Consider the following 17,833-nt stretch of genomic DNA (forward strand, 5'->3'; position numbering starts at 1 on the left):
AATAATGGTTCTCAGGGAAAAAACAAAACAAAAACAAAAGCGTTGGGAGGGGTAGAGTACACTGACATGACACTCGTAATGTTAGAAAATGAAATGGAAAAGAGACACGACATGAATCAGGAGAGAAACAGAGTTCAGTATAAATACATCCACAAATCCAACTAATGTCGCGGAAGGCTACGAGGATGAAACACTGTGATCGCTAGCTGGAAACAGTCACTACTGTCTCTGGATGGAGCTGTTCACATTTTCAGAGGAAAAGAGGTTTTGGGGTAAGACTTATTTCTTTTTTAAACTTGTGTCCGAGGGATGAAGGAGGAAGAGGAGGGGGATGGAGCCTTCTTGGCTGGAGGAGGGGAACCCTGGAGCCAAACGACGACGGCGGCAAGGCCCGCGATAATGACAGCAGCAGATTGGGAGGTTTTTGCGAGACTGTAGTAGAAAGGGTGAACTTACTGGATCATAATAAAACATTACAGACAATAAATACATTCAGGTCCTTGTAGTGTTGTTATTCGGCTCTATTGAAATATGATTAAATCTAGGAAAGAAAAAAAAAAAAAAAAAAAAAAAAAAAAAAAAGGAGGAATAGTTCATAGTTCATAGAAGACCATGAGATGCCAGGCCTTTATATTTTTTGCTCCCTTATCCGGTCTCGAGAACACTCCACCTTGGCGGCCATTTTCCACCAGCCTTGTGAGAAAAAAAAAAAATTTAAAAAAAATGAGAGGGCGTATAAATAGTAGCCGTGGCAACCACACGTACTCCCTCCTGGGTCTTGATGACATAGTCTGAGAATTCAGAAAAACCTCGGAGACTTGTCTTCAGTCCTCAGGCTCTATGCAAAAAAAGAGAGAGAGGCAAAAGGGGGATAGACAATGAGCAAACAAGGCAGGTCATGCATCCGGTGCAGGTAATTTTTAACTGAGTCTGCAAGAATCAGCAGTGCGTTTGGTGTTATGCTCAACATGTTATATCAGTCATGTGAAAATTGCAGAGCGCTGTTAGCAGAATGTTAACTACTTTCCAAACCTCTGTGTAGCTGACAGAGGAAGAAAAACGCTTCCTTTATGAGGTCTGGAAAAGGCACCAAATATAGGCTTGCCTTAACCCCTTACTGTTTATCCTCTGCTATAACCAATTCCCTCTTGGCTGCTGTGCTCGTAACAGAGTAAACAGTGGGGTTGGAAATGGTCTGTTTGCCCCTTCTATCACTCAAAGACAATATTTAACATTTGAGTGTATGTTGAGGAACCTGCTGCTTGGCTACCCAGGCTAGGTCACCACACTTGGACAACAACCAAATAAGAGATGACTTTAAAAAAAAGAAACAACTTATGGTCATGCACTCTGATTGCTTGAATTGAAACAGTACAGCCTGATGCGAGTCCTTTTCTGAAATGAGTCTTTAAACAAACCATCCCTGTTGACAGGCAGCCGCACAGCCTGTGCCTTCATTAGAGCTTGTGTTAATGTTTGCTCTGCTGCCTCAAACACAGCACCTGTTTCAGGACGTGAATGCAGCGAGGCTGGCACGACACAGCTCAAAGTGTTTGGTACTAGAGCGGGTTGGAGCACAAGCTCTTTTTCTTTTAGCTCAGCATTCTGCCCTAAAGTTTAACATGATCATCAAATTACAGGTTTCACAGATATTTGAGGGAAGAGCTGGTGAATAAAGCCTGAGAGGCACAGGGAATATTTAACAATTGTCATTGCACTTGTACTACAAAATTGTGGGGCTCTATACCAACTGCTCCAGCATACAATATAAAGGAATAAATAGCAAACAGGAGAAATATATACAATCAAGAGGGACACAATTGAAATAAATTAAAAACATACACTTTTAGCTTAGCTATACATTCTTTCTGATGTGTGCGCGCTTTTTTGGGTCAAATCATAGAATCAATGCAAATATCAAAGTTACTCAATTTCTAACAGTTTAAGAAAGAAAAGGTTCATATAAAAAAACAAAAAAACAAAACAAAACAAAAAAATGCCAAAAACTGAGAAACGTGCCGACTTACTGTCAATCAACTGACTCATGCATGCAGCTCGTATTGTGTCTGCACAGCCAACATTTCTACACTGGCAGCTCTTGCTCATCCGTACCAGCTCTGTGCTGTAATTTTCCCAACATTTGTTCTTGCTGAGTCAGACTTGTTTCTCATAGTCAATCATTGTGATTAAAACTACCAGTTGGGCCACTGATGACTAGACTGAGTTTTTTTTTTGTTATCTAAAAAAAATATAATCTAAAATACAAGCAGCCAGTTGGTGTTGGTCCGTGTCTTTGTGTGGGCCTTGTTTTTTTTGTTTTGTTTTTTTTGTGGGGGGAGCACACAACGACAACACCAACTGGCTGCTTGTATTATCCTCTTAGGTTCACTTAAAGCGTTTCCTTCATCTACCATGTAGACATTGTTTGAAAAATGCAGGTGATCGGTAACGATTTCTGTAATATTCTATGTTTATAGTATACCCCTTTGCCCAACATAATTATAGAAGTGATACAGGCGCATGTAAGTGCTATGAACTCACCTACGTGTCGCAGTGAGAAAGCAGTGATGTAATCTCCGGGCTCATGTGACCCACGGCCTTGGCTGCCTCCAGGATAGCTCTCCGGTACATCCCTTTCTTCTTCCGGTTGAAGCGGGACCTGAAGAGCTCTCTGAAGGGCGACAGTTTGGCAACAGAAAGCTGGGAGGTTGTGGGTGAACCGAACCACGCCACCTTGGCTTGGGGCCACTGGGCCTCGCAACTGGCTGTCTCCTGCTTGCGAGTGCCGCTGATGCTCAGGACGCGTGCGGGCCACCAGGGGAAGCCGTGGATTTTCCCCCACACGATGTCACCCACCGCTATGGCGTGACCTTCTTCTGTCACGCACTTTGTCATGCTGCGGGTGTGAAGCCGCACTGTGAGAGGCGGCACCGTCTTGCAGTCGTCCCGTGAAGGTACAGAAGATGAGGTTACAGAGAGGTCTTCACCAGGCGCCAGATCGCACAGCTCTGGTGAGGTGCCGTCCGAGCTGAAGGACTTGGACTCGTCCAGGCTGTCGCTACTGCACACCGACAAACTAGAAGAATCCGCTTTACGCTTACGGAAGTTAATGAGAAGGGTGAGGTCGCTGTGGCCGCGATCCGCCTCCTCACCTGAACTCCCTGACCACAATTCCAGAGAGTTCTTGCCTTCTCCTGAGTCTTCGGAGTGTGGGAGGCACGGCCCGGGCCCCCTAGGGCTCCGTCTCCTGGTGCCTCCAACAAGTTCCGCATCATACTCGACCACGCTCTCCTCAGTGTCCCTCTGAGGGGGTCTCAAACGGATCTTTGGAGAAGGTGTGTCCTGACCTACATTTGCAAAAGGTCTTGTTAGTTTGAGTTTGGGAATGGACACAGTGAGGCCAGACCTTGTGGCATCTAGAATGTGCCGCTGTTCCTTGGTGGCATCAGAAGTTGCCTTATCGTTTTCCCCCACGCCATTCTGCACTAGCTGTTTGGGGCAGAATGGTTTGACTGAACCGTGGACTCGCGCCGGGATCTTCATAACCTCCCCCTTGCCCTGTGGAGTGCTGTAGGAGATCTTTATGACGGGACTGTGTGGAATAACATCAGTTCCAGGGTACTTCTCCCCATCAGCCTCGCACCTTTTGTCCTTTCTGAGACGCTTACTATCAAGGCTGGTGCCATTTTCCCGTCTTTTAGTGTCCTTGGCTGTGACTGTGTCCTCTTTTCTCGACAACTTATTAGGGGTATCCTTGTCGTAGCCGTCATCGTCACTTTGTAGTGAATTTTCTTTTCTAGAGGTCTTGGTGTTGCTCATGCCATCTTTGCTGTCCTCGTCACTATTTAGTGTGTTCTTGCACTTTTCACACAGTACCTGCCGAGGCCGCAGACGGATAGTACTTATGGTCATACGGCCGGGCTCTCGCGTTCGCCTCTTCTTTCTCTTGATTGGTCGTGGAGGGGGTTGAGGTACCCATTGGCTGTAGGTGTGGCGCACCCATAAGGGCTGGGGGAAGGGGGCTCCTTCAAAATAAGGAGGATAAGGAGTCTGTCCAGCTGGCACTGGTGTGGGAACGGGGCAGGGTAGAGGAGGTGTAGGTATGCTGCTTTCAGGGAGAGTGTTTTCATCCTTTGGTCTGTGTGAAATCTGGCTGGGAGATTTGGAAACCGAGTCCTCGCTCAGAACTTCTTGGATTTCAGAAGCAGGTTTAGATTCTTGGCAGTCCCCGAGTTTTGTTGTGAAATCTGGTAGACAAAATAGCCCGGTCCTAAAATAAACAAGAGAAAAAAGAAACCGTGTATAAATAGCTGTGGATCTTGTTAAGCTTTATACAGCAAAGATGATACAGTCATGCTAAACCCTGAGAATTTTTACTTCAACAATCCCCTCCATTAGAACAGTATTCCTCAACATGTGACACAACCTGAGGCAAGTAGGACAGCACTGAAACAATAAAAGAACAGCCAAAACTGTTCACACTGTCATGTCGAAAAAAAATAACATATATAACTAGTTTTGGTTTTACTTTGACGCGAGACATTGATGTCACTCTCCCTGTCACCTGGGTGCTGAAGGTTCTTAACATGTGGGGGTTGGGGTTTGTTGTGCAAGCAGACAGACAGTTATCTGTGCCTCAGCCTCAGGCCACAGAAGCAACAGTGCTGCTGAATTTTCCCTAAGTGATTTTAATGTGATTTTTGTGTGTGTGTGTGTGTGCTTTTTTTTTTTAAACACATTGGGATCAGCAAACATGTCCAGTGAGGTCCTAACTGCCAAGAAAGTCTTTGAGAGGTGGCTGGCAAGCAACAGTAACATAGCTGTGCTGCCTTAGTCAGGAGACAACAGACAAAGAGACTACAGGATGCCCGAGACCACCCCCTCCTCCCCAACATCTGACTGAACAAAAACAATCCCATGAATCACTCGGGATTCAGAGAGGTAGGGAAGGAGCCAGGAGATTTCAGTTTGTTTTTGCATCCGTGTCTACTTGGGGCTTATGTGCGGCAAGATTATTAATTAGTGCACATTTGGGGAGCCTGCTTTCCTCCCCAAGAGAAGTAGTTGGCAGGCATCTCCAAATAATAGTCTCCTGGTGAGGCTTGTTCCTCTTAGCTTTAGGCTCCCATAACAAAATATGCGCCCCTATAGCTGTTGAATATCGGTCTTTACTCTGATTGACGCAGCACAAACAAGGCTGTATGTAGTAGGGAACACACAGTAATAGTTAAGCGCAGTACAAGGACGCAGAATATGGCCAGGCATGATTCACCACACTGTTATCTTTTCATGCTGTGGTGGAGATCTGTCAGAATGATAGGGCTAGACAATAAGATTAAAAAAAAATAATGCAACAATCTGTTTGCATCAGACAATGACAGGAAGTGTATTGCCATGAGCTGAAAAGGAGGAATTAGTCAAATTTTGTCAGTGACAAGGCCTAAAATATAGGCCTATTTTAAGTTATTCCAAGGCCGACCTTTTCCCATTTGGGTGGGTTATTTTCAGTACAGCATGAGCTCTTGCATGAAAAACCATCTAAGCATACTAAGGGGAAAAGCTGGTCAGGTTCTGATTCTGCTCGTCTATAAATAGCCTAAAGCCAGTGGCTTTTAAGGTGCACAGCACCAGGAGGAACACAAGGCTTATACATGTGACACACAACAAGAGGGCCTGATAAGACATGACACATGTCAAATTATACTTGCATGGTTCTCTTTTGAAGAGACTGTGCTTTCTATCAATAGCCCCATTTTTTTTGTTTTGCTTTGTCAGAGGCTAAAATGGACACAGATAAGACCAAAGCTTGATTTACTGAAAATGAGACAGTTGTGATCATTCAAATGTATTTTAATATTTTCTATTGTTTCTGCTGGTCAGAAGTGACAGGTTATAATGTTGCTGCCTTTGAATAAATGTCAGCTTACTGTACTCAGACATTTGCCTACAAAACTAGTGCACATTCACGTTTGTGTACAATTGCATGATAATAAAACTGACACAATAAATAGTGTGTAGCTAAGGCCTGGCTGTTTTACTGGATTCGCTTTAGCTGCTCTTCCCTTGATTAGGCTAACAATAAGCTATAGCTGAACCCACTGACAGTAGATATTTTTCAACAGAAGTCACTAACAGTCTCTACGGACTGGGCTAATGCCTTTATATAGTTTTCCTCCATCGTAAAATCGAGTATTTCGCCGTCTTATTATAGGCAAAAATGACATCACTTTAACATTAGCCGAGAAGCTAGCAGATAGCCACCTTGTCAGCTACAATAACCTGCAAGCCTTTTGTATAAAGGCCTAGGTCGCTAATAGTTAGCTTTGACTTAGCATCCAAGGTAAATTAGCCGTTAGCAGTATTTAGCAAATAATTTTTAGCCGATAATATATAAAAGAAGTTTAGAAAAAATAGTGCTCACTTTTTGTTGCAATCGAGTAAAATCCCCGTGTAGATCCTTTCTCGATAGGTCAGCGTCACCACCAGTGTATCGTTAACTATTTGATCGATAGTGACAGGTACCCGAGAGCCGGCCCGCAGCTCCTCGGCCACAGCCTCCATGTTTCCCGGGGTGAGTTGTCCGGCTCGGCGGTGCTCGATCACGGCCAAGGGAGCCACGGTCGCGTCGGCCAAAGATCCGTCTCCCCTTCGCTATTGGAGCAGGAGGCTACACCAGGGCATAAAATGACGCCATCACCCCCACCAAGTCAATTACAACAGTACTGCCACCGCTGACATCACGCTCTCTGTGCTACAGGAGCAGAAAATCTCTCAAGACAAGGCCTACCCTTTCTCTGTCTCACTTTGTACTGCTTGATGCCATTCATTACCACGGCACTTTTCGCTTTTTTTTTTCTCCCTTTTTTAAACTCAGCGGCAGATTTATGGCGTCCGTCTTCAAAACAAATACCACAATTACACATGAAAACTGAAAACGCATACAAGCATTTTAAAATAACATGTAATCAAAAATTAAAACTGACGATGACAAAAATGGCAATTAAATAATAATCACAAGATGCAGAGCCAGCTGACAACGATTATATATAATGTCACACACACGCACACAAATAAATAAAACATTTAATGTGCTATTTGACAAAAAACCTGCCACTTTACTTTAAATGTATCTTGTTGCAAATTACATTAATGAGGATATTATTATCTATTTGGAGCTAAAAACGTCCAGTTCCCCTTTAAAATGATCTATTTTAAGACCGGCTTAATTTACTCTGCATGTAGGTAATACATGCCCGGTGAGCCAATAATGCTTTTAACAATTGAAAAGCTTATTTTGACACAATAAAGTATTTCTTTTATGTAAGTTAACGTTAACATGATTACTTTGCTTAGTGGAGAGAGCATCTTGCAGAAGTTAAAAGAAAAATAGAAACACACCAGCTGTGAACTGGAAACTTTCTAAACACTCCCTTGCCAAGTTAGGATTTGAAATGTTTACCTTATAGACTTGTGCAACACAATATGATTCAAAAGGATTTAGTCGCTTTATTGATTTATTTCCATATCAATTAAATATCACAAAAACTCAAACAGCAGGTGTGTAGTCTCTGTCACTTATCAAGGAAACCAGGCCAGGTGTCCCCAGTAAAGATCATGAAAGTTTTTTCAAGATCTCGTCCTTGAGTTCTCTTCCTCTCCAGGAGCCGCATCTGTAACTTCCTCATCTGTCAGTCAGAAAAGTGGAGTTTAGATCAATAATCTATATTAACCTATATAATGAGTTGCACAATGAATGGGGAATTATAGGTCAGACCTCTTCCACATCCTCCATCGCTGCTGCCATCTGCTCGCTTGCTGTGCCCCTGGGATTCCTGCACCTCTCCTGTATCTTCTCGGCACGGGCACAAATCTGCCGTTCCAGGTCCCGGGCCGATCTTTAGGGCCATGCAGTTCAAAGGTCAAAATCTATATATACAACACTATACAGGTGTTTAAGTATTATAGCCTTTACAGATATAACCCAAAGGGTTACTTTCTCTGTTTCCTTGTATCAGTAAAAATAAAATAAGAAAAGTGGCACTGTCTTATCTGGTTTATCTGTTTTTGCAAAGACATAACATTGTTTAAAAGGAACAAAGAAATCTGCTTATGTTCTATAATGTGTGCAGTCTTTCTTTGTCCACTAGGTGTCTCTAGCTTTACATCTTTAGTAGCAGAACTACTAAATGCCATTTAGTGGGTACTTGTGGAGTTCTCGTTAGGCTCATTAATGAGATGATTATAAGTTTAAACCACAAGTAGGACAAGTACTCTTCACAGAGACAAATGCAGTCACTGTTAAAGCTTAGAGGTATACTGGCAGAACTAACAGCAGACCCAGAGCTTGTCATTACCTGTCCCCTTCACACCCGCCAGACGTCCGAGGAGCACCACTGCTGTCCTCAAAACCAGGTTTTGAATCTACTTCTGCTTCCTGAAACAGGATAAGGAAGTACTTGTTACATTTACCTGTGAAGCGATACAACTCTTGCAATGCATCCTACAAAGATGTAGCCTGTGGCTGCACTGTGTTCAGTTAAAAAAAAGAAAAAAGACTTTTTCCTTTACAATAAATTTTCCCGTATGTCGGGCTGATCCCGTGCAAACATAATGGGCACCCTTTCTCCACTATATATATGTATGAAAATGAAGCTGAAAGTCAAATGATAGATTTATAATGTGTCTCCCTGTGTATATCAGCACTGATGGCTCCTCCAGCATGCTCCATTACTGCCAGTGGAAACTGTTGCTGTCTCATCACCACTATGGTGGTGCTACTGTCTGAAAACCCATTCACTCACATCAAAATGATTCATTTAATGGCAATATATCTATGGCCTCTCTCCTTTAACCAGTGTGTCAGAGGTGGTGCTCTACTGCCCTCTGGTGGTGGGCAGGATGACAGCTGAAAACCCAAGCACACACAAACCTCACGCCTTTTTTGTCTTTCATGCTTCTTCTCTTTGTGCTCAGACATTTTCTTGTCTTGTGAGATTCTGGCTTGTGTGCAGCACTTCTGAAGAGACACTTGGCTTCTACAGGAGAGTCAGATAACAATACACTCTGTAACAGATCAGAGACAAAAAAAACAAAACAACTCTTGTTGTCCAGGCTGAAATCTGCTCACTTTCTCTTCTGCTCGAGAATAGCCTTCTTCTCGTTCAACTCCTTCATTGCAGCCTGCTTCCTTTCCTCTGGCCTCTTCCAAGGAGGCGAGTCAAAAAGGGGGAGCTGGGGAATCATGCCGGCCTTGGTGGCTGTCTTTTTTCTGAAGAATAAATTCAAACAAACTGCTTCATTTTTATGGCTCATCTGAGCCCTGGGCTCTCAGCTTAGATTTTTATCACCTGGTTTCCTCCACAGAGAATGATATTAAAAAGTTGTTTTGCCATAATTTTACAAAGCACACGGCCACAAACTCTGCCCTCCACTCCACGGAGGGTCAAGGAGTAAAATAATGTTATAATGGTAACTGAGATTAAGTGATTATTAAAGATGCTCTCAGTTTTACAGCAGTTGCTCCCTTAAAGTCTCAACTTCACATTAGTTTTCCAGTTCAACTGTTTCCAAAGTCTATGAATAATCTTGTTAAAAAAAACTCAGTATTGACCATAATAATTCAGATTCAAATTTTACCTTTGATAATTGAGTAGGTGAAATTGACTTGGCCCCAACAGATATTTGCTATCTGGGTACATTATACAGAAACAAAGGTACAATTAATTAGATGCGTAAAAGTTTTAAAATTCCAATGAAAATATTTAACAAATGCATGTCTGATGCATATGTTTCATCCCTCTTATGAAACAACAGTGTGACATTTTGGGAAATGCATGTGTTTAGTTTCTAGTGTATGGAGTTGGAGGGAAATATCAATACTCTTGTCTTATTTGACAATTAAATTGAACCCTGGTATGTTTTATTAAACTGTTTAAGTGGTAGATGTTCATTTTAAACATGGCCAAATTTTCAAATAATGAGGTCAGTGCATATGTAATTCATTCCTGTGAACCAGACTGTTCTGAACAATCTGTTTCAGGATGTTTTTCTACTCTGATGTCATTGAGTGGGCATGTTTTTGGGGAGCAGCCAATTAGAAGAAAAGGGAGGGAGAAGAGAGCTAAAAAAGTTTTGTTTTCAGAGGATAAACTAAGATAAACAAGGATTACTTTGAGTTGCGAATGATAAAGGGCTACTTGAGTTCAGTCTGAGAATAAACATATGGAAAGAGAAATGTGCCTAATGGATTCATTACATGGATAAACACATCAGCCAGTTAACATCAGGAGTAGTATAAAGACTGGAAACAGCTAAGTTAGCAATGTCCTGCACTAATACATGGAGCAGCAGCACCAAAGTCCACTAGTTATCATGTTATATCTGTTTAAAAACTATAGCGTAATGAGACAATAAGCTATTTTACAAGCCGGTTGTATGTGACTATTATCGTGCAACCAGAGAAGAATGCAGAAGGTTATAGGGCTTAAGAGCCAGGAGAGCCATCTCTGAAACCTATCCCAACTTTCAAGAGGCATGGTGCTCCCTGGACAGAGTATATGACTTCTACAGAAGAGATATTTAAGAGTAAATAACCAGAAAATGTGAATTTCTATCAATTAGTTCATGAGCTAATTGTGGAAGGCAGAGATTTAAACCTTTGGAGAGAACCATTGTGATTACGTCTGTTTCTTGCTCTTTGCTAGAAGAAACTCTCTGTTGGCTCTAGCCTCATAGGTAATTTACATGATTTGGAAAGGCACACACCTGTCTGTGCAAGGTCCCATAACTGACAGTGCATGTCAAAGCACAAACCAAGCCATACCCAGTACCAAGGAATTGTCTGTAGGTCGAGACGGGATTGTATTGAGGTACAGATGTGGGCAAGGGTCCATAAAAATGTGTGCAGCATTGAAGGTTCCAGTGAGAATAGTTGCCTCAATCATCTGTAAATGGAAGAAGTTTGGAACCACCAGGACTCTTCCTAGAGCTGGCCACCCGGCCAATCTGAGCTATCAGGGTAGAAGAGCCTTAGTCAGGGAGGCTACTCTGACAGAGCTCCAGTATTGCTCTGTGGAGAGAGAAGAATCATGCTAGAGTGGCCAGACAGAAGCCACTCCTCAGTAAAAGGCACATGACAGCCCACTTGGAGATTGCTAAAAGGCACATGAAGGACTCTCAGACCAAGAGAAACAAAACAACAACTGGTACTGAAGTCTTTGGCCTCAATGTCAAACATGATTTCTAGAGGAAACCAGGCAGTGATCATCAACTGGCCAATACCATCCCTACAGTGACGTGTGGTCGTGGCAGCATCGTGCTGCAGGAATATTTTCAGCATCAGAATATGGGAGACTAGTCAGGGTCAAGGGAAAGATGAATGCAGTAATCTACAGAGACATCCTTGATGACAACCTGGGGGTGAAGGTTCATCTTCCATGAGGACAACGAACCTAAGCACAGAGCCAAGATAACAAAGGACCACTTCAGGACCACTCCTTGAGTGCCTTTGAGTGGCCAAGCCACAGACCAAATTCAAACCTGATTGAACATCTTTATAGCGATCTGAAAATGACTGTGCACTGATGCTCCCCATCCAACCTGATCCACTCTGATAGAGCCTGAGAGAGTGCAAAGAAGAATGGGGGAAACTTACCAAAAATAGGTGTACCAAGCTTTCAGCATCATACTCAAAAAGACTTGAGGCTGTAATCGCTACAAAAGGTGCTTCAACAAAGTTTTGAGAAAAGGCTGGTAATACTTATTTACATTTTCATTTCTTTATTTTTAATAAATTTGCAAGAATTTCAAGCACATTTTTTTCTCTGTGTCATTATGGGGCATTTTTCCCACCCAAACATCTTTTCTTACCTCCTGCCAGAAAGGAGAAGTTTGGGGTTTAGGTTTTTATCACGTTGTGGTATTGAGCCCAGCTCAGCTCTGTCCAGTAGGATCAACTGATGCTTGAGTTCCTTGAACCTCTGCAGCTCCTCCACATCCCCTGACTCTTCCTGCTCCTCCATACCCCTCAGCTCTAACAGCTGGAGTTTCTCCACTGCTGGCAACTCTAGGAATGAAACAACAATGGCAGCTACTAGTGCGGTGTGGGGGCAACAGATATTGCAACAATCGATGCTGTCTGCAGCTGCAGTGGCTGGCAGGAGGCAAAGATTTACCAGCATTTAAGAAGCTAATTCACACAGGTAAATCCACTCCTTTAAACATCTGTGTGGAATGTGGAGGAGAATGTGACCAACAAATTTTTACTCATTTTATAGTAAAGTAACTTCTAACAAGAATAAATGTTCAGTTTTAACACAGCTAAAGGTGGATAACAATACAACGCGGAAATTCAAACCCACTACACTCCTTCTCTTGGCCAATTAAATGAGAAGAGATTTACATCTGAAACTCGGGACCCTATCTTTGTTAATAACCTTGTAAGCAGGGAGATAAATAATTTGATTGAGGGCTCTGTCTCTGCTTATTGTGCAGTAGCAGCAGCCTCTCCTGTTTCAGCCTTCTCACAGTGATTATCTCCAGACAGGGCTTAGTGACAGAGAGCTCCTGATTAGAGCCAACAGGTTATCGATCATTTCCATCGGGCTAAAAATATTACAGAGCTGGAACAGTGAAAAGGGAGGAGGCGCATGATGGTGGTGGTGGTGGGGAGTCGGCTGAGCTGCACGCGCAGTCTCCAAGGGAACAGGAGTCACACTAGAGAAGCGGTACCAGGGCAAGGAGCTATTTTTGTGAGTGCGCTGTCCTGCCTTTGACAAAAAGAGCAGATGGCTAGGATGCACGTGCATGCTGCTTGTGTTGTTCAAAGGTAAAGTGCCTTTGACTTACCTGGAGGGGTCTTCCTTGCGCTGACTGGCCGGTGAGCCAGAGCACTCCTCAGGTACTGAAGGATGGACTGGAGTCCCTGCTGCACAATCTCTTGTGGAGGAAAGTGGATTGGGCAGTCCCTTAGGTTCAGACCTTTGAGGGTAATCACATTTCCTGCAAAAAGGCAAATAATGACTCATTCATAAAGACGTACACTGAATAATGAAGAGGCTTACATTACTCATAATGTATGAGCTACCTGTTAAAAGAGATCCATTATGTGTGTCTTTATTTTCTGTCATGTCCATGATTTTTTATGTTCATTTAAATACTTATTCTTTGAGTGTAAGTGGACGATGCCCCCCCCCCCCCCCCCCCCCCAAAAAAAAAACAACCAAAAAAAAAAACAACCTGTTTATTTAGGACAAATGATCAACAAAGAGCTGTTCAGTAGCCCAGTGTAAAATAAATAATGATTACTTTGAACTGTGAATCATGCAAAACAACACTAGTGGAGTCCAAGGAATTAAACTGTGTAGCTTTAAACAAGCAAAACAGGTCCCCTTTAAAATTCTGTAGTTACTGCATACATGTAATTCACATGTCAATATGTATAACCTCCTTTCTGAAAATTACAACTTTTTTTAATAAGGAGGGACCACTCACCCAGTTCAGGTGGAAGTTCAGAGATAGGATTCCCTTCTAAGAGCAGTGTTTTCAAGCACCTACATTCATAAAAAGACAGATTATGAAATGTTTGAAGGGGTTAGGCCCTCGTCAGAAAGTATCTTTGCTCTTAAACTTGAATACACGGACAGGAGGAAAGTGTACAGGCCACTCTAAAGTCATATTGTATAAATATCCTGAAATGCTTTTTCGGGCCTGGGAATCTCATTTCACTACATTTAGATTTACAACTGTAGCACTTGTGTGCTTATCATAAAGTGTTCAACTTATGTTAATAGTTTTGAAAATGTTAACAGTGATCAGAAAATGTTCTAAAACATGACATTCTTATAGTCCCATAGAGGCCTATGCCTTGGTTTAAGAGTAAACTGTAAGATCAAAGTTGTCCAGATAAGTTCAAATGAACACATGTGCACATTAGACTGGTCTATAATTGTTTGTTTGTTTTTTTAAAATGTTGCATACAGTACCTGTGCAAGCCAATTTCAGGTGGGAGTGACTCAATTAGGTTTTTCCTGAGATCTAACCACAGTAGGTTGGGCAAGCTGATAAACACGGAGCCTGGAATACTGCATATCTGGTTGCCTTCAAGACTCAAATACTGAAGATGACAGAGGGAGCAGTTAGTAATGATGCAGTGGTAGAAGCGTTTTTTTTTTTCTGCTTGAAAGCCACTGGAGCATACATCATGTAGCTGGTGTGTTTAGAGTCCACACTGACCTTTAGCTTGCTATTTCTCAAAGGACTGTCTGGAACATGTTTCAGCTGAGATCTGCTCAGACATAGCGTCTCTGTTGAATAACATTCAGCGGGCTCCTGTGGATCGGCATCCTCGGGAGGAGTGCGGGGGATCGGCGCTCTGACAACACTGCTCCCAAAGACAAAGCTAAGCTGCGCACCAGGAAGCTCAGCCTCCTTCTCCGGGGAAGTCATTGCACAAAAGAGGCCGAGACGCTTTACTGGTATACTCAAAATACACAAGTGTCTTTTGGCAGAGAAATTTCTCGTCGTTTGTCTGTAATAAAAGAAAACCGTCCAAGTTTTAAATAAATGAAGAGACGTCGTCTAACTTGGGTACGAGCTAAACTAACTTATCCACAACCAAAGGACAACATTAGTCCACCATTATGTAACTGTTCAATAACTGTGTTAGCTTACCTGTTATTTCAGGACACACACTACTACCAATGTGAACACGGCTCAGTGTTCTCTCAAAACAAACACTTTATAGGTCGGAAAAAAAACTACGAAACTGAAAAATGTTATGCTAACTTTTAGACACGTCTCGCGATTTGACGCTGTAACCATAGCAACGGGGTCAACACAAGCTGGCAGCTGTCCACGTGCAAAGCAAGAACAAGGCGACTAACTTGACATTTCTTCAGTAAAATTTTTGTATGCATGTATATTTTTTAAGTTAAATGTTTATATACTTTATTATATGCAGAGAAGAAAGAAGAGCAAATGACCTAATGCGCACACTGTGTAGATAACGTGTTAATCCCGTTTCCCAGTCAGTGAACCGACTCCACCCATCCATTTTCTAATGAGATTGTGGAATAATTCACTGAGGTTCATTTGGGCGGCAGGATAAACATGGCTTCCCTCTGTTGTGAACGCGAGCCGGGAAGCCTCCACTCTGTCCTGAGCCATCCTGGCTTTACGTCCACACACCGCTCCTAATGTATTGATTTGCACGACAGTCCGTGATACAGAGTTACGTCGACTATACTCACTAGCCAAGAACTGTCACACTACTCTCACAAGAGTCAAGTTGGTGAGGATACTAATTAGTAGTTTCCGGTTATTGTTTTCAATATAAAAGTCTAATGGGCAAGCGGCAAAATCAAGTGGTATCCCATTTATTCACGTATACATATATGTATGTATATATATATATATATATATATATATATATATATATATATATATATATATATATATATATATATATAAAATTATTTTTTTTTATTGAGATTTTGTTCAGTAGGCTACTTTTGATGGCCATTGTGCCACATTTACCTACACTTGCGAACTAAAGTTGCTGAGTCGAACTGGATGAATAATATTTATGTATTAATGCCACTTCAGTTTCTGTATGCAATTTAAAATCTCAAATTATAGGGATTTGACACTACCATTACTATAAAGTTATTCTGGCTAATTATAATAAACTACATAAAAGAAAAAAATGGGTGTGAAAATGTGTTTATCTCAAATAAAAGTAGAAACTTAACCCCCCGAAAAGAGTAAAGATAAGTGAAATGATTTAATGTGCTTAGAAATCTACCTAAATGAGATAGCAAATGAATATTTGTGCTTATGTTTATTTAGACTGGGATGTAGCTGAGAAATAACAATAAAAATAAAAATAACTGAAAATAATTAAACTAACTTGAAAACTAACTGAAACTAATTCCAATTTAAAAGAAAAAATAAAACACGAAATTAAAACAAAATAAATGAGGATTATAGAACCATAAATAGGTCGTCTAATAATTTTGAGGCGATTGAAAAGTCCTTTTGAGCTTTTATTATTTACAGTTAACTGACTGACTTCCGGTTATGGCTTTTCTAACTGAGTGCCTCTCCGCGCAGTCTGTACTCTTCAAGCCCCATCAAACACGAGTCCGTCGGTCTGGCTGCGCAAGGCAACTGAACACTACGAGCACCGAGTGGTTATTCCAGCCCAAACCTCCAACTTAGCAAACAGTGTTAGCTCTAAATATCATACCTGTCCGTCGGTAAGCGCTGCACTTTGCTTTCCGCTTCCTTCTGAGGACTTCAACTCGCGCTGGTCAAATTGTCGGCAGACCAAATACGGGAGAAATAAAACGAAATAACGGACACGTCTCGGCTGAAATGCACGGCTGTTGTTACTGTCTTTTGAGGAGGAGGGTGTCCGACACAGAGCTGTAGTTTCTCTTCCAAGAAGGCGAGGAATGCAAGCTGAGCATCAATGTTTCACTGGGGCAAGTGGAAGAAGAGGATGGGAGCCAACAGTTCTTCAAAGAGACCCGTTTTCGACGAAAAGGAAGATGGTAAGTGAAGGCAAAGGTGTCATCAAATCTCTAGCAAATAGTGGCACTAACAAGTTTGGAACTTATTATTGTGTATGTTTCACTTACGATGGCTTTTTTTTTTCACGGTATCCCTCCGCTTGGCACAGTACACAGGCTGTTATCAAAGTTCCTGTTAGGAAATTAAACGCTGTCAAAGGAGTTTAGACGGAGTTTGGCTGCTCACGGCGAACAGACAGTGTTCATGTGGGAAATTTTCAAGGCTTGAAGTCAAACTTTCTGTTACAAGAGGCAGCAGCAACAATAATAATGATAATAATAAAAATAATAATAATGCGAGATTAAATGTACATTTTCATCACATGACCTGATGCTGAGTGCATATACATGGAAAGACCCCGAGCAGGTGAAATTAATCTTACCAGTACTATTAAACTATAACTTGGGCTGGGCGTTTCACTCTTTTAATATTGTGGGCTTTCTGTGTTTGTTGTTTATAGCTCACAGTGTCGGCATTTTAACCTCGCTTAAATTGTATTATCGCGATATTTGGCGTGGAACTTTTAAATAATGAAATCTTAATCAGATTCTTCTGAATTGTCTTTTTTTCCGTGTCATTTTCGTTTTTTTTCTCTTTTTTGGGTAATTAATTTCACTCTGAATACAAGTTAAGAACAGTTACAGTTATTTAAGACATTAAGCCGTATGTCATTTCATCACCTTTAACTTCAGCACTGGTCTAGAGTGGCATCCTTAGTGTGGAAGTTTGTCCACTATGATCATCAAAGAAAAATGTCAGAGCTTAAAAAATCCCTCACTAGGATTCCAGCAATCATAATGCCCACTTGAAAAAAACAAAACAAACCTACAGATTTAAACGAATGTCTTTATATTTTAGCACCAGTGTCAAAAAAAATGAAAACGCACATTCACCGAACTCGATATGAAGCTGTAAAAATCCAAATCTCAGACCAAATGTATTTGCTTTAGTATTTTACGCTGACCTGGCCCTTAACTTGCATTTATTTTCCAGCTGCATCTCTCCGTCTCTCTCCTTATACCTCCACCTTTTCCTCTTCATCGTCCATTTCAAAGGGCAGACGTTAACGTTGGAGAGGTGGGGAGAGGGAGACGCGTGTCTGTAGCTGTATGTGGCGAGATCATAAAGGCAAAAGGCGAGAGCGACAGATTTGGAGAGGTCCATTGCCTCGCTAAAGCCACAGCCCTCAAGGCACAAACCCCCCCACCCCAAAAAATGCAGCTCTTGCCACTGAAGCGCAGTATATACCTCCATGCTCATG

The 17,833-nt window shown here is 41.9% G+C and overlaps 3 protein-coding genes across 5 annotated transcripts in view; 1 reads left to right on the plus strand and 2 right to left on the minus strand.

The window, feature by feature from the left end:
* Nucleotides 1–589: 589 nt before the first annotated feature.
* pwwp2b (PWWP domain containing 2B) lies at nt 590–6,812 on the minus strand. 2 transcript variants are annotated; one of them, XM_063491559.1, is made up of 3 exons: nt 6,422–6,812; nt 2,546–4,270; nt 590–838 (listed from the first exon to the last, which is right to left on the minus strand). In XM_063491559.1, exons 1-3 carry the CDS (start codon nt 6,559–6,561, stop codon nt 832–834), a joined length of 1,872 nt encoding a protein of 623 aa, XP_063347629.1. In that variant the 5' UTR covers nt 6,562–6,812; the 3' UTR covers nt 590–831. The 2 variants fall into 2 exon arrangements, with proteins under 2 accessions (XP_063347629.1, XP_063347631.1); XM_063491561.1 differs by having other exon boundaries at nt 2,542–4,270.
* A 694-nt stretch (nt 6,813–7,506) lies between these two features.
* On the minus strand, nt 7,507–15,148 carry LOC134640224 (leucine-rich repeat-containing protein 27-like). 2 transcript variants are annotated; one of them, XM_063491870.1, is made up of 11 exons: nt 14,982–15,148; nt 14,233–14,527; nt 13,983–14,113; nt 13,492–13,550; nt 12,847–12,999; nt 11,869–12,064; nt 9,128–9,268; nt 8,930–9,035; nt 8,355–8,434; nt 7,775–7,895; nt 7,507–7,685 (listed from the first exon to the last, which is right to left on the minus strand). In XM_063491870.1, the coding sequence occupies exons 1-11, from the start codon at nt 15,050–15,052 to the stop codon at nt 7,572–7,574; spliced, it is 1,467 nt and encodes a 488-aa protein (XP_063347940.1). In that variant the 5' UTR covers nt 15,053–15,148; the 3' UTR covers nt 7,507–7,571. The 2 variants fall into 2 exon arrangements, with proteins under 2 accessions (XP_063347940.1, XP_063347941.1); XM_063491871.1 differs by lacking the exon at nt 14,982–15,148 and adding an exon at nt 14,671–14,773.
* Nucleotides 15,149–16,085: 937 nt separating this feature from the next.
* Nucleotides 16,086–17,833, plus strand: part of LOC134640272 (serine/threonine-protein kinase 32C) — a 96,574-nt gene continuing 94,826 nt past the window's right edge. Inside the window, exon 1 of the mRNA XM_063491949.1 lies at nt 16,086–16,553. Coding sequence (XP_063348019.1) covers nt 16,472–16,553 — 82 coding nt within the window. The 5' untranslated portion in view covers nt 16,086–16,471. The remainder of the gene's footprint in view (nt 16,554–17,833) is intronic.

The sequence above is a fragment of the Pelmatolapia mariae genome, linkage group LG13, assembly GCF_036321145.2.
Source record: "Pelmatolapia mariae isolate MD_Pm_ZW linkage group LG13, Pm_UMD_F_2, whole genome shotgun sequence".
Taxonomy (NCBI): Eukaryota; Metazoa; Chordata; class Actinopteri; order Cichliformes; family Cichlidae; genus Pelmatolapia; species Pelmatolapia mariae.